The sequence below is a fragment of the Euprymna scolopes genome, chromosome 9, assembly GCF_053919585.1.
Source record: "Euprymna scolopes isolate OS-2025 chromosome 9, ASM5391958v1, whole genome shotgun sequence".
NCBI classification, from domain to species: domain Eukaryota; kingdom Metazoa; phylum Mollusca; class Cephalopoda; order Sepiida; family Sepiolidae; genus Euprymna; species Euprymna scolopes.
Window position 1 is genome coordinate 78564876 of NC_136490.1, and position 27154 is coordinate 78592029.

The 27154-nt window shown below is 20.6% G+C and overlaps 1 protein-coding gene across 7 annotated transcripts in view; it reads left to right on the top strand.

Moving 5' to 3' along the window:
* LOC145284719 (alanyl-tRNA editing protein Aarsd1-B-like) overlaps positions 1–27154 on the top strand; it is a 405535-nt gene that overhangs the window by 368764 nt on the left and 9617 nt on the right. For 6 of the 7 annotated variants that reach the window (XM_080133638.1, XM_080133636.1, XM_080133639.1 and 3 more), the window contains 3 exons: positions 21119–21210; positions 22944–22998; positions 25051–25145. In XM_080133638.1, coding sequence (XP_079989764.1) covers positions 21119–21210; positions 22944–22998; positions 25051–25145 — 242 coding nt within the window. The remainder of the gene's footprint in view (positions 1–21118; positions 21211–22943; positions 22999–25050; positions 25146–27154) is intronic. The other variant, XR_013868868.1, reaches the window with a different exon arrangement.

Here is a 27154-nt window from a genome sequence, read left to right on the forward strand (position 1 = left end):
AATTTTATTCTAATCTTTAATTCTAGTCATTATAAAAATAATTTTATTCTAATCTTTAATTCAAGTCATTATAAAAAATAATTTTATTCTAATCCTTAATTCAAATAATATAAAAAAATAATTTTATTCTAATCTTTAATTCAAGTCATTATAAAAGAATAATTTTATTCTAATCCTTAATTCTAATATTTAATTCAAGTCATTATAAAAAATAATTTTATTCTAATCCTTAATTCAAACCATCATAAAAATTTTTTTTATTCTAATCTTTAATTCAAGTCATTATACAAAAATAATTTTATTCTAATCTTTAATTCAAATCATTATAAAAAAATAATTTTATTCTAATCTTTAATTCTAGTCATTATAAAAAAATAATTTTATTCTAATCCTTAATTCTAGTCATTATACAAAAGTAATTTTATTCTAATCTTTAATTCTAGTCATCATAAAAAATAATTTTATTCTAATCTTTAATTCAAGTCTTTATAAAATATAAATTTATTCTAATCCTTAATTCTAGTCATTATAAAAAAATAATTTTATTCTAATCCTTTATTCAAGTCATTATGAAAAAATAATTTTATTCTAATCCTTAATTCTAGTCATTATAAAAAAATAATTGTATTGTAATCTTTAATTCGAGTCATTATGAAAACAATTTTTTTCAAATCCTTAATTCAAGTCATTATAAAAAATAATTTTATTCTAATCTTTAATTCTAGTCATTATAAAAATAATTTTATTCTAATCTTTAATTCAAGTCATTATAAAAAATAATTTTATTCTAATCCTTAATTCAAATCATTATAAACAATAATTTTCTTCTAATCTTTAATTCAAGTCATCATGAAAATAATTTTATTCTAATCCTTCATTGAAGTCATTACAAAAAAATTATTTAATTCTAATCTTTAATTCAAGTCATTATAAAAAAATAATTTTATTCTAATCTTTAAATTCAAGTCATTATAAAAATAATTTTATTCTAATCCTTAATTCAAGTCATTATAAAAATAATTTTATTCTAATCTTTAATTCTAGTCATTATAAAAATAATTTTATTCTAATCTTTAATTCAAGTCACTATAAAAAATAATTTTATTCTAATCCTTAATTCAAGTCATTATAAAGAAATAATTTTATTCTAATCTTTGATTCAAGTCATTATAAAAAAATAATTTTATTCTAATCTTTAATTATAGTCATTATAAAAAAATAATTTTATTCTAATCTTTAATTCAAGTCATTATAAAATATAATTTTATTCTAATCCTTTATTCTAATATTTAATTCAAGTCATTATAAAAAATAATTTTATTCTAATCCTTAATTCAAATCATCATAAAAATTTTTTTAATTCTAATCTTTAATTCAAGTCATTATAAAAAAATTATTTTATTCTAATCCTTAATTCTAGTCATTATACAAAAATAATTTTATTCTAATCTTTAATTCAAATCATTATAAAAAAATAATTTTATTCTAATCTTTAATTCTAGTCATTATAAAAAAATAATTTTATTCTAATCTTTAATTCAAGTCATTATACAAAATAATTTTATTCTAATCCTTAATTCTAATCTTTAATTCAAGTCTTTATAAAACATAAATTTATTCTAATCCTTAATTCTAGTCATTATAAAAAAATAATATTATTCTAATCCTTTATTCAAGTCATTATGAAAAAATAATTTTATTCTAATCCTTAATTCTAGTCATTATAAAAAAATAATTTTATTGTAATCTTTAATTCGAGTCATTATGAAAACAATTTTTTTTACAAATCCTTAATTCAAGTCATTATAAAAAATAATTTTATTCTAATCTTTAATTCTAGTCATTATAAATATAATTTTATTCTAATCTTTAATTCAAGTCATTATAAAAAATAATTTTATTCTAATCCTTAATTCAAATCATTATAAAAAATAATTTTCTTCTAATCTTTAATTCAAGTCATCATGAAAATAATTTTATTCTAATCCTTAATTCAAGTCATTATAAAAAATAATTTTATTCTAATCATTAATTCTAGTCATTATAAAAATAATTTTATTCTAATCTTTAATTCAAGTCATTATAAAAAAAAAATTTTATTCTAATCTTTAATTCAAGTCATTATAAAAAATAATTTTATTCTAATCTTTAATTCAAGTCATTATAAAAAATAATTTTGTTCTAATCCTTAATTCAAGTCATTATAAAAAAATAATTTCATTCTTATCTTTACGTCAAGTAATTATAATAAATAATTTTATTCGAATTCTTGATTCAAGTCATTAAAAAAATAATGTATTTTAGTCTTCAATTCAAGTCATTATAATAAAATAATTTTATTCTATTCCTTAATTCAAGTCATTATAAAAAAATAATTTTATTCTAATCTTTAATTCAGGTCACTATATAAAATTTTTTTTTATTCTAATCTTTAATTCAAGTCATTATAAAAATAATTTTTGTCTAATCCTTAATTCAAGTAATTATAAAAATATAATTTTATTCTAATCTTTAATTCAAGTTATTATAAAAAAAAATAATTTTATTCTAATCCCTTATTCAAATCATTATAAAAAATAATTTTATTCTAATCTATAATTCAAGTCATTATAAACAAATAATTTTATTCTAATCTTTAAATTCATGTCGTTATAAAAAATAATTTTATTCTAATCTCTAATAAAAACCATTATAAAAAACTTTAATTCTAATCATCAATTCGAGTCATTATAAAAAATAAATTTATTCTAATCCTTAATTCAAGTTATTATAAAAAAAATTGTTATTTTAATCTTTAATTCAAGTCATTATAAAAAAATAATTTTATTCTAATCCTTAATTCAAGTCATTATAAAAATAATTTTATTCTAATCTTTAATTCAAGTTATTACAAAAAAATAATTTTATTCTTATCCTTAATTCAAATCATTATTAAAAAATAATTTTATTCTAATCTTTAATTCAAGTCATTATGAGAAATAATTTTATTCTAATCCTTTATTCTAATCTTAAAATCAAGTCATTATAAAAAATAATTTTATTCTAATCTTTAATTAAAGTCATTATAAAAAATAATTATGTTCTAATCCTTAATTCTAATCTTTAATTCAAGTCATTATAGAAATAATTTTCTTCTAATCTTTAATGCAAGTCATTATGAAAAAATAATTTTATTCTAATTCCTAATTCTATTCATTATAAAAAAATAATTTTATTCTAATCTTTAATTCGAGTCATAATAAAAATATGATTTTATTCTAATCTTTAATTCAAGTCATTATGAAAATAATATTATTCTAATCCTTAATTACAGTCATTATAAAAATAATTTTATTCTAATCTTTAATTCTAGTCATTATAAAAATAATTTTATTCTAATCTTTAATTCAAGTCATTATAAAAAATAATTTTATTCTAATCCTTAATTCAAATAATATAAAAAAATAATTTTATTCTAATCTTTAATTCAAGTCATTATAAAAGAATAATTTTATTCTAATCTTTAATTCTAGTCATTTTAAAAAAATAATTTTATTTTAATCTTTAATTCAAATCATTATAAAAAATAATTTTATTCTAATCCTTAATTCTAATATTTAATTCAAGTCATTATAAAAAATAATTTTATTCTAATCCTTAATTCAAACCATCATAAAAATTATTTTTATTCTAATCTTTAATTCAAGTCATTATACAAAAATAATTTTATTCTAATCTTTAATTCAAATCATTATAAAAAAATAATTTTATTCTAATCTTTAATTCTAGTCATTATAAAAAAATAATTTTATTCTAATCTTTAATTCAAGTCATTATACAAAATAAGTTTATTCTAATCCTTAATTCTAATCTTTAATTCAAGTCTTTATAAAACATAAATTTATTCTAATCCTTAATTCTAGTCATTATAAAAAAATAATTTTATTCTAATCCTTTATTCAAGTCATTATGAAAAAATAATTTTATTCTAATCCTTAATTCTAGTCATTATAAAAAAATAATTGTATTGTAATCTTTAATTCGAGTCATTATGAAAACAATTTTTTTCAAATCCTTAATTCAAGTCATTATAAAAAATAATTTTCTTCTAATCTTTAATTCTAGTCATTATAAAAATAATTTTATTCTAATCTTTAATTCAAGTCATTATAAAAAATAATTTTATTCTAATCCTTAATTCAAATCATTAAAAAAAATAATTTTCTTCTAATCTTTAATTCAAGTCATCATGAAAATAATTTTGTTCTAATCCTTAATTCAAGTCATTACAAACAAATGATTTTATTCTAATCTTTAATTCAAGTCATTATAAAAAAATAATTTTATTCTAATCTTTAAATTCAAGTCATTATAAAAAATAATTTTCTTCTAATCTTTAATTCAAGTCATTATGAAAATAATTTTATTCTAATCCTTAATTCAAGTCATTATAAAAAATAATTTTATTCTAATCTTTAATTTTAGTCATTATAAAAAATAAATTTATTCTTATCCTTAATTCAAATCATTATTAAAAAATAATTTTATTCTAATCTTTAATTCAAGTCATTATGAGAAATAATTTTATTCTAATCCTTTATTCTAATCTTTAATTCAAGTCATTATAAAAAATAATTTTATTCTAATCTTTATTTCAAGTCATTATAAAAAATAATTTTGTTCTAATCCTTAATTCTAATCTTTAATTCAAGTCATTATAAAAAATAATTTTATTCTGATCCTATATTCTAATCTTTAATTCAAGTCATTATAGAAATAATTTTATTCTAATCTTTAATGCAAGTCATTATGAAAAAATAATTTTATTCTTATTCCTAATTCTATTCATTATAAAAAAATAATTTTATTCTAATCTTTAATTCGAGTCATAATAAAAATATGATTTTATTCTAATCTTTAATTCAAGTCATTATGAAAATAATTTTATTCTAATCCTTAATTCAAGTCATTATAAAAATAATTTTATTCTAATCTTTAATTCTAGTCATTATAAAAATTATTTTATTCTAATCTTTAATTCAAGTCATTATAAAAAATAATTTTATTCTAATCCTTAATGCAAATAATATTAAAAAATAATTTTATTCTAATCTTTAATTCAAGTCATTATAAAAAAATAATTTTATTCTAATCTTTAATTCTAGTCATTATAAAAAAATAATTTTATTCTAATCTTTAATTCAAGTCATTATAAAAAATAATTTTCTTCTAATCCTTAATTCTAATATTTAATTCAAGTCATTATAAAAAATAATTTGTTTCTAATCCTTTATTCAAATCATCATAAAAATTTTTTTTATTCTAATCTTTAATTCAAGTCATTATAAAAAAATAATTTTATTCTAATCCTTAATTCTAGTCATTATACAAAAATAATTTTATTCTAATCTTTAATTCAAATCATTATAAAAAAATAATTTTATTCTAATCTTTAATTCTAGTCATTTTAAAACATAATTTTATTCTAATCTTTAATTCAAGTCATTATACAAAATAATTTTATTCTAATCCTTGATTCTAATCTTTAATTCAAGTCTTTATAAAACATAAATTTATTCTAATCCTTAATTCTAGTCATTATAACAAAATAATTTTATTCTAATCCTTTATTCAAGTCATTATGAAAAAATAATTTTATTCTAATCCTTAATTCTAGTCATTATAAAAAAATAATTGTATTGTAATCTTTAATTCGAGTCATTATGAAAACAATTTTTTTCAAATCCTTAATTCAAGTCATTATAAAAAATAATTTCATTCTAATCTTTAATTCTAGTCATTATAAAAATAATTTTATTCTAATCTTTTAATTCAAGTCATTATAAAAAATAATTTTATTCTAATCCTTAATTCAAATCATTAAAAAAAATAATTTTCTTCTAATCTTTAATTCAAGTCATTATGAAAATAATTTTGTTCTAATCCTTAATTCAAGTCATTACAAACGAATGATTTTATTCTAATCTTTAATTCAAGTCATTATAAAAAAATAATTTTATTCTAATCTTTAAATTCAAGTCATTATAAAAAATAAGTTTCTTCTAATCTTTAATTCAAGTCATTATGAAAATAATTTTATTCTAATCCTTATTCAAGTCATTATAAAAAATAATTTTATTCTAATCTTTAATTCTAGTCATTATAAAAAAAAAATTTATTCTTATCCTTAATTCAAATCATTATTAAAAAATAATTTTATTCTAATCTTTAATTCAAGTCATTATGAGAAATAATTTTATTCTAATCCTTTATTCTAATCTTTAATTCAAGTCATTATAAAAAATAATTTTATTCTAATCTTTATTTCAAGTCATTATAAAAAATAATTTTGTTCTAATCCTTAATTCTAATCTTTAATTCAAGTCATTATAAAAAATAATTTTATTCTGATCCTATATTCTAATTTTTAATTGAAGTCATTATAGAAATAATTTTATTCTAATCTTTAATGCAAGTCATTATGAAAAAATAATTTTATTCTAATTCCTAATTCTATTCATTATAAAAAAATAATTTTATTCTAATCTTTAATTCAAGTCATTATGAAAATAATTTTATTCTAATCCTTAATTCAAGTCATTATAAACATAATTTTATTCTAATCTTTAATTCTAGTCATTATAAAAATAATTTTATTCTAATCTTTAATTCAAGTCATTATAAAAAAATAATTTTATTCTAATCTTTAATTATAGTCATTATAAAAAAATAATTTTATTCTGATCTTTAATTCAAGTCATTATAAAAAATAATTTTATTCTAATCCTTAATTCTAATATGTAATTCAAGTCATTATAAAAAATAATTTTATTCTAATCCTTAATTAAAATCATCATAAAAAAAATTTGTATTCTAATCTTTAATTCAAGTCATTATAAAAAAATAATTTTATTCTAATCCTTAATTCTAGTCATTATACAAAAGTAATTTTATTCTAATCTTTAATTCTAGTCATCATAAAAAATAATTTTATTCTAATCTTTAATTCAAGTCATTATACAAAATAATTTTATTCTAATCCTTGATTCTAATCTTTAATTCAAGTCTTTATAAAACATAAATTTATTCTAATCCTTAATTCTAGTCATTATAACAAAATAATTTTATTCTAATCCTTTATTCAAGTCATTATGAAAAAATAATTTTATTCTAATCCTTAATTCTAGTCATTATAAAAAAATAATTGTATTGTAATCTTTAATTCGAGTCATTATAAAAACAATTTTTTTCAAATCCTTAATTCAAGTCATTATAAAAAATAATTTCATTCTAATCTTTAATTCTAGTCATTATAAAAATAATTTTATTCTAATCTTTTAATTCAAGTCATTATAAAAAATAATTTTATTCTAATCCTTAATTCAAATCATTAAAAAAAATAATTCAAGTCATTATGAAAATAATTTTGTTCTAATCCTTAATTCAAGTCATTACAAACGAATGATTTTATTCTAATCTTTAATTCAAGTCATTATAAAAAAATAATTTTATTCTAATCTTTAAATTCAAGTCATTATAAAAAATAAGTTTCTTCTAATCTTTAATTCAAGTCATTATGAAAATAATTTTATTCTAATCCTTATTCAAGTCATTATAAAAAATAATTTTATTCTAATCTTTAATTCTAGTCATTATAAAAAATAAATTTATTCTTATCCTTAATTCAAATCATTATTAAAAAATAATTTTATTCTAATCTTTAATTCAAGTCATTATGAGAAATAATTTTATTCTAATCCTTTATTCTAATCTTTAATTCAAGTCATTATAAAAAATAATTTTATTCTAATCTTTATTTCAAGTCATTATAAAAAATAATTTTGTTCTAATCCTTAATTCTAATCTTTAATTCAAGTCATTATAAAAAATAATTTTATTCTGATCCAATATTCTAATCTTTAATTGAAGTCATTATAGAAATAATTTTATTCTAATCTTTAATGCAAGTCATTATGAAAAAATAATTTTATTCTAATTCCTCATTCTATTCATTATAAAAAAATAATTTTATTCTAATCTTTAATTCAAGTCATTATGAAAATAATTTTATTCTAATCCTTAATTCAAGTCATTATAAACATAATTTTATTCTAATCTTTAATTCTAGTCATTATAAAAATAATTTTATTCTAATCTTTAATTCAAGTCATTATAAAAAAATAATTTTATTCTAATCTTTAATTCTAGTCATTATAAAAAAATAATTTTATTCTGATCTTTAATTCAAGTCAATATAAAAAATAATTTTATTCTAATCCTTAATTCTAATATGTAATTCAAGTCATTATAAAAAATAATTTTATTCTAATCCTTAATTAAAATCATCATAAAAAAAATTTGTGTTCTAATCTTTAATTCAAGTCATTATAAAAAAATAATTTTATTCTAATCCTTAATTCTAGTCATTATACAAAAGTAATTTTATTCTAATCTTTAATTCTAGTCATCATAAAAAATAATTTTATTCTAATCTTTAATTCAAGTCATTATACAAAATAATTTTATTCTAATCCTTAATTCTAATCTTTAATTAAAGTCTTTATAAAATATAAATTTATTCTAATCCTTAATTCTAGTCATTATAAAAAAATAATTTTATTCTAATCCTTTATTCAAGTCATTATGAAAAAATAATTTTATTCTAATCCTTAATTCTAGTCATTATAAAAAAATAATTGTATTGTAATATTTAATTCGAGTCATTATGAAAACAATTTTTTTCAAATCCTTAATTCAAGTCATTATAAAAAATAATTTTATTCTAATCTTTAATTCTAGTCATTATAAAAATAATTTTATTCTAATCTTTTATTCAAGTCATTATAAAAAATAATTTTATTCTAATCCTTAATTCAAATCATTATAAACAATAATTTTCTTCTAATCTTTAATTCAAGTCATCATGAAAATAATTTTATTTTAATCCTTCATTGAAGTCATTACAAAAAAATTATTTTATTCTAATCTTTAATTCAAGTCATTATAAAAAAATAATTTTATTCTAATCTTTAAATTCAAGTCATTATAAAAATAATTTTATTCTAATCTTTAATTCAAGTCATTATAAAAAATAATTTTATTCTAATCCTTAATACAAATCATTATAAAAAAATAATTTTATTCTAATCTTTTATTCAAGTTATTATAAAAAAATAATTTTATACTAATCTGTAATTCTAGTCATTATAAAAATAATTTTATTCTAATCTTTAATTCAAATCATTATAAAAAACTAATTTTTTTCTAATCTTTAATTCAAGTCATTATAAAAATAATTTTATTCTAATCTTTAATTCTAGTCATTATAAAAAAATAATTTTATTCTAATCTTTAATAAAAGTCATTATAAAAAATAATTTTCTTCTAATCCTTAATTCAATTCATTATAAAAAATAATTTTATTCTAATCTTTAATTCTAATCTTTAATTCAAGTCATTATAAAAAATACTTTTATTCTAATCCTTAAGTCAAGTCATTATAAAAAAGAAATTTTATTCTTATCTTTATGTCAAGTCATTATAATAAATAATTTTATTCTAATTCTTGATTCAAGTCATTAAAAAATAATAAATTATTCTAGTCTTTAATTCAAGTTATTATAATAAAATAATTTTATTCTATTCCTTAATTCAAGTCATTATAAAAAAATAATTTTATTCTAATCTTTTATTCAGGTCACTATATGAAAAAATTATTTTTTATAATCTTTAATTCAAGTCATTATAAAAATAATTTTCTTCTAATCTTTATTTCTAGTCATTATAAAAAATAATTTTATTCTGATCTTTAATTCAAACAAATAATTTTATTCTGATCTCTAATTAAAATCATTATAAAAAACTTTAATTCTAATCATCAAGTCAAGTCACTATAAAAAATAATTTTATTCTAATCCTTAATTCAAGTTTTTATAAAAAATAATGTTATTCTAATCTTATATTCAAGTCATTATAAAAAATAATTTTATTCTAATCGTAATTCTAGTCATTATAAAAATTTTTTTATTCTAATGTGAAATTCAGGTCATTATAAAAATATAATTTTATTCTAATCTTTAATTCAAGTCATTATAAAAAAATAATTTTATTTTAATCTTTAATTCAAGTCATTATAAAAAAAGAATTTTTTTCTAATCTGTAATTAAAATCATTTTAAAAAACTTTAATTCTAATCATCAATTCAAGTCATTATAAAAAATAATTTTATTCTAATCCTTAATTTAAATCATTATAAACAAATAATTTTATTCTAATCCTTAATTCTAGTCATTATAAAAAAATAATTTTATTCTAATCTTTAAATTCAAGTCATTATAAAAAATAAGTTTCTTCTAATCTTTAATTCAAGTCATTATGAAAATAATTTTATTCTAATCTTTAATTCAAGTCATTATAAAAATAATTTTATTCTAATCTTTAATTCTAGTCATTATAAAAATAATTTTATTGTAATCTTTAATTCAAGTCATTATAAAAAAATAAATTTATTCTTATCCTTAATTCAAATCATTATTAAAAAATAATTTTATTCTAATCTTTAATTCAAGTCATTATGAGAAATAATTTTATTCTAATCCTTTATTCTAATCTTTAATTCAAGTCATTATAAAAAATAATTTTATTCTAACCTTCTATTAAAGTCATTATAAAAAATAATTTTGTTCTAATCCTTAATTCTAATCTTTAATTCAAGTCATTATAGAAATAATTTTCTTCTAATCTTTAATGCAAGTCATTATGAAAAAATAATTTTATTTTAATTCCTAATTCTATTCATTATAAAAAACTAATTTTATTCTAATCTTTAATTCGAGTCATAATAAAAATATGATTTTATTCTAATCTTTAATTCAAGTCATTATGAAAATAATTTTATTCTAATCCTTAATTCAAGTCATTATGAAAATAATTTTATTCTAATCTTTAATTCTAGTCATTATAAAAATAATTTTATTCTAATCTTTAATTCAAGTCACTATAAAAAATAATTTTATTCTAATCCTTAATTCAAGTCATTATAAAAAATAATTTTATTCTAATCTTTAATTCAAGTCATTATAAAAAAATAATTTTATTCTAATCTTTAATTATAGTCATTATAAAAAAATAATTTTATTCTAATCTTTAATTCAAGTCATTATAAAATATAATTTTATTCTAATCCTTTATTCTAATATTTAATTTAAGTCATTAAAAAAATAATTTTATTCTAATCCTTAATTCAAATCATCATAAAAAATTTTTTTATTCTAATCTTTAATTCAAGTCATTATAAAAAAATAATTTTATTCTAATCCTTAATTCTAGTCATTATACAAAAATAATTTTATTCTAATCTTTAATTCAAATCATTATAAAAAAATAATTTTTTTCTAATCTTTAATTCAAGTCATTATAAAAAAATAATTTTATTCTAATCTTTAATTCAAGTCATTATACAAAATAATTTTATTCTAATCCTTAATTCTAATCTTTAATTCAAGTCTTTATAAAACATAAATTTATTCTAATCCTTAATTCTAGTCATTATAAAAAAATAATTTTATTCTAATCCTTTATTCAAGTCATTATGAAAAAATAATTTTATTCTAATCCTTAATTCTAGTCATTATAAAAAAATAATTTTATTGTAATCCTTAATTCGAGTCATTATGAAAACAATTTTTTTTACAAATCCTTAATTCAAGTCATTATAAAAAATAATTTTATTCTAATCGTTAATTCTAGTCATTATAAAAATAATTTTCTTCTAATCTTTAATTCAAGTCATTATAAAAAAATAATTTTATTCTAATCTTTAATTCAAGTCATTATAAAAAATAATTTTATTCTAATCTTTAATTCAAGTCATTATAAAAAATAATTTTGTTCTAATCCTTAATTCAAGTCATTATAAAAAAATAATTTCATTCTTATCTTTACGTCAAGTCATTATAATAAATAATTTTATTCGAATTCTTGATTCAAGTCATTAAAAAAATAATGTATTCTAGTCTTCAATTCAAGTCATTATAATAAAATAATTTTATTCTATTCCTTAATTCAAGTCATTATAAAAAAATAATTTTATTCTAATCTTTAATTCAGGTCACTATATAAAAAAAATTTTTATTCTAATCTTTAATTCAAGTCATTATAAAAATAATTTTAGTCTAATCCTTAATTCAAGTAATTATAAAAATATAATTTTATTCTAATCTTTAATTCAAGTTATTATAAAAAAAAATAATTTTATTCTAATCCCTTATTCAAATCATTATAAAAAATAATTTTATTCTAATCTATAATTCAAGTCATTATAAACAAATAATTTTATTCTAACCTTTAAATTCATGTCGTTATAAAAAATAATTTTATTCTAATCTCTAATAAAAACCATTATAAAAAACTTTAATTCTAATCATCAATTCGAGTCATTATAAAAATAAATGTATTCTAATCCTTAATTCAAATTATTATAAAAAATAATGTTATATTTATCTTTAATTCAAGTCATTATAAAAAATAATTTTATTCTAATCCTTAATTCAAGTCATTATAAAAATAATTTTATTCTAATCTTTAATTCAAGTTATTATAAAAAAATAATTTTATTCTAATCTTTCATTCAAGTCATTATAAAAAAATAATTTTATTCTAATCTTCAATTCAAGTCATTATAAAAATAATTTTATTCTAATCCTTGATTCAAGTCATTATACAAAATAATTTTATTCTAATTTTTAATTCAAGTCATTATAAAAAAACAATTTTATTCTAATCCTTAATTCAAGTCATTATAAAAAATAATTTTATTCTAATCTTTAATTCTAGTCATTATAAAAATAATTTTATTCTAATCTTTTATTCAAGTCATTATAAAAAATAATTTTATTCTAATCCTTAATACAAATCATTATAAAAAAATAATTTTATTCTAATCTTTAAATTCAAGTCATTATAAAAAAATATTTTATACTAATCTTTAATTCTAGTCATTATAAAAATAATTTTATTCTAATCTTTAATTCAAATTATTATAAAAAATTATTTTATTCTAATCTTTAATTCAAGTAATTATAAAAATAATTTTAATCTAATCTTTCATTCTAGTCATTATAAAAAAATAATTTTATTCTAATCTTTAATTCAAGTCATTATAAAAAATAATTTTATTCTAATCCTTAATTCAATTCATTATGAAAAATAATTTTATTCTAATCCTTAATTCTAATCTTTAATTCAAGTCATTATAAAAAATACTTTTATTCTAATCCTTAATTCAAGTCATTATAAAAAAATAATTTTATTCTTATCTTTATGTCAAGTCATTATAATAAATAATTTTATTCTAATTCTTGATTCAAGTCATTATAAAATAATAATTTATTCTAGTCTTAAATTCAAGTCATTATAATAGAATAATTTTATTCTATTCCTTAATTCAAATCATTATAAAAAATAATTTTATTCTAATCTATAATTCAAGTCATTATAAACAAATAATTTTATTCTAATCTTTAAATTCAAGTCATTATAAAAAATAATTTTATTCTAATCTCTAATAAAAACCATTATAAAAAACTTTAATTCTAATCATCAAGTCAAGTCATTATAAAAAATAAATTTATTCTAATCCTTAATTCAAGTTATTATAAAAAATAATGTTATTTTAATCTTTAATTCAAGTCATTATAACAAATAATTTAATTCTAATCTTTAATTCAGGTCACTATATAAAAAAATTATTTTATTATAATCTTTAATTTAAGTCATTATAAAAATAATTTTATTCTAATCCTAAATTAAAGTAATTATAAAAATATAATTTTATTCTAATCTTTAATTCAAGTCATTATAAAAAAAAAATAATTTTATTCTAATCCTGTATTCAAATCATTATAAAAATAATTTTATTCTAATCTTTATTTCTAGTCATTATAAAAAATAATTGTATTCTAATCTTTAATTCAAGTCATTATAAACAAATAATTTTATTCTAATCTCTAATTAAAATCATTATAAAAAACTTTAATGCTAATCATCAATTCAAGTCATTATAAAAAATAATTTTGTACTAATCTTTCATTCAAGTCATTATAAAAAAATAATTTTATGCTAATCTTTAATTCAAGTCATTATAAAAATAATTTTATTGTAATCCTTGATTAAAGTCCTTATACAAAATAATTTTATTCTAATCTTTAATTAAAGTCATTATAAAAAAATAATTTTATACTAATCTTTAATTCTAGTCATTATAAAAATAATTTTATTCTAATCTTTAGTTCAAATTATTATAAAAAATTATTTTATTCTAATCTTTAATTCAAGTCATTATAAAAATAATTTTATTCTAATCTTTCATTCTAGTCATTATAAAAAAATAATTTTATTCTAATCTTTAATTCAAGTCATTATAAAAAATAATTTTATTCTAATCTTTCATTCAAGTCATTATAAAAAAATAATTTTATGCTAATCTTTAATTCAAGTCATTATAAAAATAATTTTATTGTAATCCTTGATTGAAGTCCTTATACAAAATAATTTTATTCTAATCTTTAATTCAAGTCATTATAAAAAATAATTTTATTCTAATCTTTAATTTAAGTCATTATAAAAAAATAATTTTATACTAATCTTTAATTCTAGTCATTATAAAAATAATTTTATTCTAATCTTTAATTCAAATTATTATAAAAAATAATTTTATTCTAATCTTTAATTCAAGTCATTATAAAAATAATTTTATTCTAATCTTTCATTCTAGTCATTATAAAAAAATAATTTTATTCTAATCTTTAATTCAAGTCATTATAAAAAAATAATTTTGTACTAATCTTTCATTTAAGTCATTATAAAAAAATAATTTTATGCTAATCTTTAATTCAAGTCATTATAAAAATAATTTTATTGTAATCCTTGATTCAAGTCATTATAAGAAAATAATTTTATTCTAATCTTTAATTCAAGTCATTATAAAAAATAATTTTATTCTAATCTTTAATTCAAGTCATTATAAAAAATAATTTTATTCTAATCCTTAATTTTAATCTTTAATTCAAGTCATTATAAAAATAATTTTATTCTAATCCTTAATTCTAGTCATTATAAAAAATAATTTTATTCTAATCCTTAATTCAAGTCATTATAAAAAATAATTTTATTCTAATCTTTAATTCTAGTCATTATAAAAATAATTTTATTCTAATCTTTAATTCCAGTCATTATAAAAAATAATTTTATTCTAATCCTTAATACAAATCATTATAAAAAATAATTTTATTGTAAGCTTTAATTAAAGTAATTATAAAAAAATAATTTTATTCTAATCTTTAATTCTAGTCATTATAAAAATAATTTGTTTCTAATCTTTAATTCAAGTCATTATAAAAAATACTTTTATTGTAATCCTTAAGTCAATTCATTATAAAAAATAATTTTATTCTAATCTTTAATTCAAGTCATTATAAAAAAATAATTTTTTTCTTATGTTTATGTCAAGTCATTATAATAAATAATTTTATTCTAATTCTTGATTCAAGTCATAAAAAAAGAATTTATTCTAGTCTTAAATTCAAGTCATTCTAATAAAATAATGTTATTCTATTCCTTAATTCAAGTCATTATAAAAAAATAATTTTATTCTAATCTTTAATTCAGGTCACTATATAAAAAAATAAGTTTTTTATAATCTTTAATTCAAGTCATTATAAAAATAATTTTATTCTAATCCTTAATTCAAGTAATTATAAAAATATAATTTTATTCTAATCTTTAATTCAAGTCATTATAAAAAAAAATAATTTTCTTCTAGTCCTTAATTCAAATCATTATAAAAAATAATTTTCTTCTAATCTTTAATTCTAGTCATTATAAAAAATAATTTTATTCTAATCTTTAATTCAAGTCATTATAAAAATATTATTTTATTCTAATCTCTAATAAAAATCATTATAAAAAACTTTAATTCTAATCGTCAATTCAAGTCATTATAAAAAAATAATTTTATTCTAACCCTGATTCAAGTTATTATAAAAAATAATGTTATTCTAATCTTGTATTCAAGTCATTATAAAAAATAATTTTATTCTAATCCTTGATTCAAGTCATTATAAAAATAATTTTATTCTAATCTTAAATTTATTCTAGTCTTAAATTCAAGTCATTATAATAAAATAATTTTATTCTATTCCTTAATTCAAGTCATTATAAAAAAATAATTATTCTAATCTTTAATTCAAGTCATTATAAAAAAATAATTTTATTCTAATCTTTAATTCAAGTCATTATAAAAAAATAATTTTATTCTAATCTTTAATTCAAGTCATTATAAAAAATAATTGTAATCTAATCCTTAATTCTAATCTTTAATTCAAGTCATTATAAAAATAATTTTATTCTAATCCTTAATTCTAGTCATTATAAAAAATAATTTTATTCTAATCCTTAATTCTAGTCATTATAAAAAATAATTTTATTCTGATCCTTAATACAAATCATTATAAAAAAATAATTTTATTGTAATCTTTAATTCAAGTCATTATAAAAAAATAATTTTATTCTAATCTTTAATTCTAGTCATTATAAAAATAATTTTATTCTAATCTTTAATTCAAATCATTATAAAAATAATTTTATTCTAATCTTTACGTCAAGTCATTATAATAAATAATTTTATTCTAATTCTTGATTCAAGTCATTAAAAAATAATTTAATCTAGTCTTAAATTCAAGTCATTATAATAAAATAATTTTATTCTATTCCTTAATTCAAGTCATTATAAAAAATAATTTTATTCTAATCTTTAATTCAGGTCACTATATAAAAAATTATTTTATTATAATCTTTAATTCAAATCATTATAAAACTGATTTTATTCTAATCCTTAATTCAAGTAATTATAAAAATATAATTTTATTCTAATCTTTAATTCAAGTCATTATAAAAAAAAATAATTTTATTCTAATCCTTGATTCAAATCATTATAAAAAATAATTTTATTCTAATCTTTAATTCAAGTCATTATAAAAAAATAATTTTATTCTAATCTTTAAATTCAAGTAAGTATAAAAAATAATTTTCTTCTAATCTTTAATTCTAGTCATTATAAAAAATAATTTTATTCTAATCTTTAATTCAAGTCATTATAAAAAAATTGTTGTATTCTAATCTCTAATTAAAATCATTATAAAAAACTTTAATTCTAATCATCAATTCAAGTCATTATAAAAAATAATTTTATTCTAATCCTTAATTCAAGTCATTATAAAAATAATTTTATTCTAATCTTTAATTCTAGTCATTATAAAAATAATTTTATTCTAGTCTTTAATTCAAGTCATTATAAAAAATAATTTTATTCTAATCCTTAATACAAATCATTATAAAAAAATAATTTTATTCTAATCTTTGATTCAAGTCATTATAAAAAAATAATTTTATTCTAATCTTTAATTCTAGTCATTATAAAAATAATTTTATTCTAATCTTTAATTCTAGTCATTATAAAAAAATAATTTTATTCTAATCCTTAATTCTAATCTTTAATTCAAGTCATTATAAAAAATAATTTATTCTAATCTTTAATTCAAGTCATTATAAAAAATACTTTTATTCTAATCCTTAATTCAATTCATTATAAAAAAATAATTTTATTCTAATCTTTATTTCGAGTCATTATAAAAAAATAATTTTATTCTAATCTTTAATTCAAGTCATTATAAGAAAATAATTTTATTCTAATCTTTAATTCAAGTCATTATACAAAATAATTTTATTCTAATCCTTAATTCAAGTCATTTTAAGAAAATAATTTTATTCTAATCTTTAACTCAAGTCATTATACAAAAATAATTTTATTCTAATTCTTAATTCTTGTCATTATAAAAAAATTATTTTATTCTAATCTTTAACTCAAGTCATTATAAAAAATAATTTTATTCTAATCTTTAATTCAAGTCATTATAAAAAATAATTTTGTTCTAATCTTTAATTCAAGTCATTATAAAAAATAATTTTATTCTAATCTTTCATTCAAGTCATTATAAAAAAATAATTTTATTCTAATCCTTAATTCAAGTCATTATAAAAAAATAATTTTATTCTAATCCTTAATTCTAGTCATTATAAAAAAGTAATTTTATTCTAATCTTTAATTCAAGTCATTATAAAAAATAATTTTCTTCTAATCTTTAATTCCAGTCATTATAAAAAAATAATTTTATTCTAATCTTTGATTCAAGTCATTATAAAAAATAATTTTATTCTAATCTTTAATTCAAGTCATTATAAAAAAATAATTGTATTCTAATCTTGGATTGGAATTTTGGAATATCACAAATTCTTGATTGGGTTTAAATCTCTGAACTGACTTAGCCATTTTTACATATTTAAATTATTTTCAGCAGATTTTGCAATGTATTCAGGATCATTTTTGTTGAAAGAAAAGTTCAAAATTTTCTACCCAAATTATTATATTTTTTCTAAAATATTTTGATAATGAACTACACTATTCTATTACTTATTACGATTATTACTGTTTTGCACAAAACCATTCTCAAACCTTCATGCTGCCATGACCAAAAGGGTTTGGCTTGATTATATCTCTAGTGATAATGTCATGATATAGATTATCTTATCTTGTTTTGTTGTTTTATCTATACAAGTTGCATCTCTTTATCTCTATATAAATAAAATGAACTCATTTTTTCCTGTCTGATTTTGACCTTAATAGGATTAAAAATCAAGATATTTCATGCAAATATAATATGCACAAACGGCAGAACAATATCTGAGGTGTGTTATAGGCTTATTATTTCTCAAATTGCTCGATAATCTTAGATTTCTACACTTTTTCTGCTGAGAAGTCACGGCCAAAATCGGTTAAGATCAATGGAAGTGGTAAAATATTTTCTCTCTAATAAATTCCTCCACCCCCTGCCACCACTTAACACCGTTTGGGGATCGTTCACAAGGAACAGTTGAGAAGAGAAAACCGGTTTGGCTTCGTAGTTCTTTCATGTGAAGTTATTTAAAATCACTAAACTAAGCTGCAGTGCTCTGTGGCGTAGTGGTTAGCGTGCTGGACAATTCACATTATATTTTCACGTTCGCGCCGACCTACCGTAATCGTTTTTTTTTTATTTTTTATTTTTTTTCCTAAACAACTGGAATGGACTTTTCTTGGTGGCAGAACTGTTAACGTTGCAGATGTTTTTTTTTTTTTTTTTTTTTCACACTTTATTTTCCTACTTTTACTCATGACTCCGGGTTTGATCCTTCCTACTTACCTACCATAACATTTTTTAAAACTCCCCCCCCCGTCCCGGAAACAAACACTCGGGCAACGCCGGGTACCCCCGCTAGTAACATAGTATAATGGCTTTCATAGCTTAATAATGTCTCATTATTTTTTCTCCTTACTTACTTGTACTAACAAAAATCACACAAAAAAGTACAACATGGTGGCAGCGGTAAAATTCAGCTATAAAAAAATTAAAACTTAAAAAAAAAAGAGAAAAAAAGGAGAATCTTTACAGAGTCCAGCAACATTTCAATTGTACAGGTCAACAAGAAGTTTGGCCACGTGTGGCTATAAAGATGCCATCTTGGATTTACACCCGTGAACTGTGAGTGTCTAATATTTTCTCTTCCACCCCTTTATATTATTGTCAATAATAACAAGAATAATGTTGACTCATATTAATGAACCACATATGTGCTGGGAAACTTCGAATTTGGTGGAATCCTTCAAATTTTTTCAGCAACAATGTGAGTTGTATTTTTCCGTAAAACACATTGCAGAGGACAAACAAGTGAATCACATTCTTTTATTGTCAGGGGAAAAAAGTGCTAAGGTGATATAATTCTTGGTCATTCAGAAATGAGGTCGACAGACGCAATCCTGCTATAATTTGGGAGAAATTTCTAGATCAGTCAATTTTTGGATTGCACATTTCTTCTTATAAAATTACTCTCAAAATAAAACAGAAAATATTGATGATTTCCTCATGAGGTGCAGGCTTCAAGCACACAAATGCAAGTTCAAGGATGAATGAGCTGGAAGAACATGTGTTTAATCGAATAATTGTTGGAACTAAATTTTCGGGAATTGCAAAAGCAATTACTAAGCAAAAACGAGGCCACACCCGTGCTAGAAAAGCTAAATATGTGTAGAAGCTATGAGGCTTCAATCGACTTCATGAAAAAATTGTGTAAACTACAAGAAATGGGTGACAACCAAATAAACGCAATAAAGCACAGATATGAGAGCACAGACGTTTGTGGTATATGTGGGCTTCATCATTAATGTGAGAATTGCCCCACTCGAGGCAGCACTTACTCAGCATGTGGGTGTAAGAATCACTGGGTTAAGATGTGCCAGATAAAAAAGTAGAAAAAAAAAACTGACAGGCCAACACAAATATTAAATAAAAGCTCCGGCTGTCGTTTTTGGCTCTGAACACTTTCGAACATAGATCTACGTTTGTTCATTTGAAGTTGAAAGTGACTACAAACCTTTGGGAATGATTTGCCTCAAGAACTTAACAGCAGCACCGCCCCAACTTCAACGAATGCTATTAAGAATCCAAGAATATGACATGATCATCAAGTGTCAACCAGGTAATGCGATGCTATTGGCTGATTGATTATCTAGACTGCTCAGCTAAAGGTATAAAGAAGTCATTGACCTAGACATCAAGGTAGACTTTGTACAATTCTTAATCGAAAAATTAACACAGGTCCATCAAGCAACAAACTCTGTTCTAATTTTGTGCGAATTGAGGATACTGATTCTTAAGATGTTGGCGAATAAAAGGGAGGAGGCTAATGGGCAATAATTGAATGGGTCAGTTCTTTTGCGAGAATTCTTGTAAACTGGTACCACAGAGGCAGTTTTCCAGCAGTCAGGGAAACAAGATTCATTAAGGTATTTGTTGAAAAGTTTGGAGAGAACTAGAGGAACCTCAGTGGAGCATTTTTTAATACTACAGTCGGGATGAGATCAGGTCCACATGCCTTTGAGATAATGGAAATAAAATTGTTTATCTTTTAAACAGTCAAGAATTTTGAAAAACATTGTTATTTTTAAAATAGGAATCCTAATCATTTAATTTTCTAATTTGATTTTTAGATTATAACTACCTTGCTTCGTGATATTGCAGCATTGGAAGTAAAACATTTTAAATCTCAAGACCCAGAAAATCTTCTCTTTATATTGCACAGGTATATATTCTTCTCTTTATATTGCACAGGTATATATTCTTCTCTTTATATTGCACAGGTATATATTCTTCTGCATTTAAAAAAACAAAAAACTCATTAACTCATTATTAGAAAATGCTATTTTCATTAAATGTTTTTGTCTTGCAGTTGATGTAAATATAATTTCAAAAAATTGAAACTCTTCTTTGAACATTTTCTTAATCATAAAGTAAAAATGGATATGTATTTGTTTTATTTGCTCATTTCTCCTTTTCATCTTTCTTATTTATTTGGTATTTAAAGTCAGGGTTTTACATAATTCTCATAATTCAAGTCTAATAATATCAGTCAATAGCACTATATCCAGTTGATGCCATTTTATGTTTTTTATACATTAAATAAAAGTAAATTGACCCAATTTAAATTCAACTAATAATAAATGTGCATATCTAACTCAAGTTAAAAGGAAGTAATTATTCTTTTGTCATTAATTATCTCATCTTTCAAACTCATCTACTTTTATTGGTTACACACTGTTTTATTGTAATAGAATTTAACTTGAACTCATTATATGGTTCACTTACATTACTCCTGAAACTGTAAATCTCAATAACAAATGATAAGACAAAATAAATAAAAACTTACAAGAGCTTGAAAGTGAGAAATCCATCCAGTAAAGAGAATTTTTTGCCCTAAGACTTAGACACAAAAGTAAAATGGCGAAACTAAAACTAATAAAATCTGTCAGATACAACTCCTTATATGAACTTATATATATATATATATATAGCTATTGGTAATATTATTTTTATTTTTATCTTCATTTTTACTTTTATTTTATTTTTATTTTTATTATTATAATTATCATTATCATTATTATAATTACCCTACTATTATTGATATTATTATCACTTTTATAAGTAGTAAATGTCTCCTTACTCTTCCCCCACTATATGTATCCTTAAATCTTTTGCTTCGAGTTAAATGCACTCATAGACATTGCGATCTGATCCTCCGACCACCCCCTTGTAATCATATTCCCTATATCATAACAGAAAAAACTTAAAAATATTGCCGCATGTTGCACCTGTCAAAAATACCACTCCATAGATAATAGACACCCCACAAACCGTTAAAATAAATTACCACGCAGCAACAATACACCCCCAATTGAACCCTAAAACATATACCCCTTAAACTATGTTAAAGACCATATACAATCTTATATATCATACTATATATAACAACCTTCTCATTTATTCAGAATTCAATAAAGTTTCCCCGAACATTCTATAATTCCTCTTAATCTTCTTCATCCCTAATGAACCCTACACTAGACGCCGCATCTTCCACATGCTACCTAGCACCTTCTCTACTCTTCTGATGAGAAGTATTAGGCTTCGAAATGCCTTGGCATAAAGAGTCCTTTCTATCCCCCAAATTTTGCTTGTATTCCATTATTCAATAAATGATCCATTCTATACCTACCAATATATAGTTTTGTGAATTCATTTCATACTCTTGTTCTATTGTATAAGCTCTAATAATAATTGTTGCGGTTGGCATTATCCAGATAAGTCTCCTCTTGTAGATTTGAACTCTCTCTTTTCCTCTTACGCATTAAGCTATATATATATATATATATATATTAAGCATTTTCATTTAGATCTGCATCATTCATTTGTTTATTCCCATATGATATACTTCACTTTCCATCAATTCTGATTTGAAAAAAAATAATGACTTTATTTCAGGAAAGAAGGTGACATAGATTTTATGAACAGCATTATTCGTGAAATGGAGAATGAGGTAAAAAATGTCTTTAATAAATTCATTTATCAGAATTTACTACATTTTGATGATGTTGTCATTAGTGTTTTGCTTCGTGGACAAATTTTGATACCTTCAAATATTTGTTTAACTGTTGGCCTAGACAGATCCCATTTTGCAAACAATTTATACTAAATTGTAAATTGAGATTAAGTTCTCGTCTTCTATTTAACTATTTTCTCACATGAAAATTATGCTGCAGTATTTAAAATGTGTTTCTTTTTAAGGAGAAAATTTCACTGAAGGTTGCTTAAAAAACTCGAGCTCATATATGCTAGATACATAACGTGGTAATGTTACTTCTTGCATCAAACATCACTCCAAACTTCAACATCATTGAAAAGTATAAAAGAACATAAAACATGATTTTTGTATTCTTTTCATTTATAAATAAAAAAATATTTTAAAAACAAATATTTACTTTATAAACAAAAGATACTCATTTTTAGCAAATTGTTTCATGATACAAATCTGCAATCATAAACAGTGAACGATTTTTCTCAATGTTGACATTATATGCTCATTGAAAACTGCTTGTTTCTAAAACATCTAAAACACTATAACCTTTTATTTAATTTATTGTGAGTAGATGTTCCCATTCTATTAGCTATGACCAGATTAGTGTTTATGTTATTATTTAGTTTTCAAATGCACTTAGTAAAAATCAAAATAGATCATGTTTTTTTTTTCACAATGAAAATTTCTTACTCCCCTTATACATGAATCTGGTTCCTGTTGACCTTCAGCTTATGAATATTAAAATATATTTTAATATAATCTGCTCAGGTCCACACATAATCTGACCATGTAAGGTTTGTAAGTGTATGTTGTATAGTACAGAGAAAAATATGACTTTCCTTTAAAGAATTTGACAATGATTTTAAATAAAATTTTATTAGAAAAAAAAAATGATTATTAATGACCTTCATCATTCATTAGTTTGTCATTTTCTATATGGTTTTACTGCCCATTTTGGGAACAGCTGTAAAAAATTATATTTAATTTAAAAACAAATCTTCTGTGTTGAAAGAAAATAAAATTATAAAGAAGATGTAAAATTAACTAATGAATTACACAAACTTTTCAATCTTGAATTGTCATCAGTCAATGCTTTTATTTGCATGGAGAATTCAGTGCTCATGCTGTTTAGCAAAGATATTAAAAAACAAAGATAAAGAAAAATCTCTATGATGTACATGCCCATTATGGGATGAAGTTCTCATAAAAAAAATCGCTTAATTTGATCAGGTAGTTTCGTTTTCACAGAGAAAAATCAAATTTTATTAAGAACGATAATAACACCACCATCTTGTCAATTTTCAGCTATGAGGAAAGAGGGAGGGTTATCTTTTCACTTTTGGGTACTTATGCTGTTTAGCAAAGATATTAAAAAATGAAGATAAAGAAAAATCTCTATGATGTGCATGCCCATTTTGAAATGAAGTTCTCATTAAAAAATAGCTTAATTTGATCAAGTAGTGTGATTATAGAAAAGTCAATGTGTTAGTGCAGACATGTTGGCAATTGCAGCTACAAAGAGGGAGGTGCCAGAGGAGATAACTCAGTCTAATTCAGTCTATAACTCAGTCTAGGTTGCCAAAATTTGACAAGATTATTTTTACAGTTTGGAATAATTTTAAGTATTTTTTTTTTCTTTCAAAAGTCATTTTAAAATTTACTATTAGAACTTCATGTGCATTTTGACAAACTTCAAGAATTAGATGGAGTTACCTCCCCTTCCCTCACACACTCCTCTTCGTAGCTGAAATTGTGAAGATGCCTGCCTCGTGATGGGTCTCACTAAAATTTTATTTTCCCCTGTAAAATAAAAAAAAACCTATGATTAAAGTGATTGATTTTTATGAGAATTTCATTCCATAACGGGTACGTACATCATAGAGATTTTTCTTTATCTTCATTTTTTTATGTCTTTGCTAAACTGTATCTGCACTGAGAATTCTTTGAAGATTTAACTTTAACACTGGAATTATTTTTTCCATTTTTATTATTACAACCATGTTTATTTTGTAGAATGTAACCATATTTATAACTTGTGGAGATGAAACTGGAACTGGTTCGTTTCTCCTATATGGTAAAGAAGATGTTATTTCTCAGCTTGGACATGGGTTTGTATATTTTGGAAATCATTGCAAAATCATAATCAAAATCTGTTAAACTTAAAAATGTTATTTCATGGCATTAAAAGCTGCACAGAATCAGGTTGAATATCAGCTTAATAATTAAACAATCAAATTAGCAACTAAGTAAGCTTTCGCCTACAATTCTCTTCAGTTTATTGTTTCTCTCATGTTGACAACAAAGTTTGATTTATTAAGATTTTGTGATATTTTTGTGTAGTAATCAGAATGTGGTCCAATGAGTCATCGGGTAAATTCAGTAGACGTGTTTCTTTTGAAGAATTGGTTGGAGTTGGTTCAAAGAAAATAGCATTAAGCAAGTTAAGAGTTTTAATGTTGTTGCATCTAGTTTTTTTTTTTTCACCCCTTACAAAATATATCGCCACTTGGACGTAAAGGGCTACTATTTGAGGCCATGTCTAAGAAAGATTAACAAGATATTTGGAAGCAGGCAGCAGGAAGGGAATTCCAAAGTCTAGCTATTCGAGGGAAGAAACTAATAGGATAGAAAGCTTTTTGGCATTTAGGGACATCAACAGTGAAGGGGTGAGATCTTATTGCTAAGCGGGTTTGTCGGGGATATGTACGTCGAGGGGGGTACAAGTGAAACAAGTTCATCAGAACACATTCCATTAAAATATTTGTAAAACAGGCACAGTGATGCAACGTTGCAACAGGGGATGGAGCTTAGTTGATAAAGTGGGACATTTTTTAACCCTATTTAGGGAGAGACTAGTGGTAGATGCACCAGCCCAGATGTGGCAACAATACTCCATGCATGGGCGAATGGTAGTTTTGTAGTGGTACAGGATACTCTCACGTGTGAATAGTCTTCTAGCTTGATAAAGGAAACCCACCTTCTTTGCAGCAGCTTTTGTAATGTCTTCTATATATTTGTTCCAATTTATATTACCCGCAAATGTTAAGCCGAGGAGTTTGAAGGTAGAATTCTCAGGTAGGGTGCTATTTGTCATGGATATAGGGGGTTGGAGAGGCGTCTTGTAATTGTTAAAGGAGAGGAGCTTAGTTTTATTAGCATTAAATGTTACCATCCATTTGCGGCCCCATTCCATAATGGTCTGGGGGTAATTTTCTAACAATTCTGCCATTGTCTTAGATTTATGTACATTAGTTCTTCCCTCATGCATATTACAGAGCGTTTTAACATCAGCAAATATACCCATCTCGGACACAATATTGTCAGAGAGGTTGTATGCTTCTATTGTCTAAGAAGGATCTAATTATATTTAGTATACATCCAGTTATACCATACAATTTAACTTTCATTAGCAGCCCTTTGTGCCAGACTTTGTCAAAGGCCTTGGATATATCAAGGGCTACAGCCCTGGCTTCGCCCGCCTTATTTAATACATGGTAAATGCGTTCAGAGATGACTGTTAAAATATCTGCAGTAGAACGACATTGCCTGAATCCATACTGTTTGTCAGAGAGAAGATTTGCTTTTGTGAGGTGGTGAACTAGTGCTTGATTAATTAAGGTCTCAAAGATTTTAGCGAAGAAGGGGAGGAGACTAATGGGGTGATAATTCACCAGAATTCTTGTACACTGGTACCACAGAGGCCATCTTCCAGCTATTAGGGAAGCAAGATTCAGCAAGGCATTCATACTAGAGCTTGGAAAGTATGAGGGCTAGGTCGACTAAACATTTCTTAATTAGTATAGCAGAGATGAGATCAGGCCCACACACCTTTGAGGTGTCTAAGTTTTTATGATATCGCAGACATGAGAAGGGGTGATTTTTACATCATCTAATGTAGCTTTAGTCCGCATAGGGAAATTTGGGAGGGAGTTGTTTGTTGGCTCTAAGGTGGAGTTGGAGGCGAATCGCCGGGCAAGCAGTTCCGCCTTCTCCATTGCCATGCATGCAACCTTCTGTGGAGGAATTACTGATTACCCTTTATTTACTACACTGTTATAGATTTTCCAGAAATCATGAGTTCCTATCTTTTGCAATTCAATGCGTTCCCTGATTATTT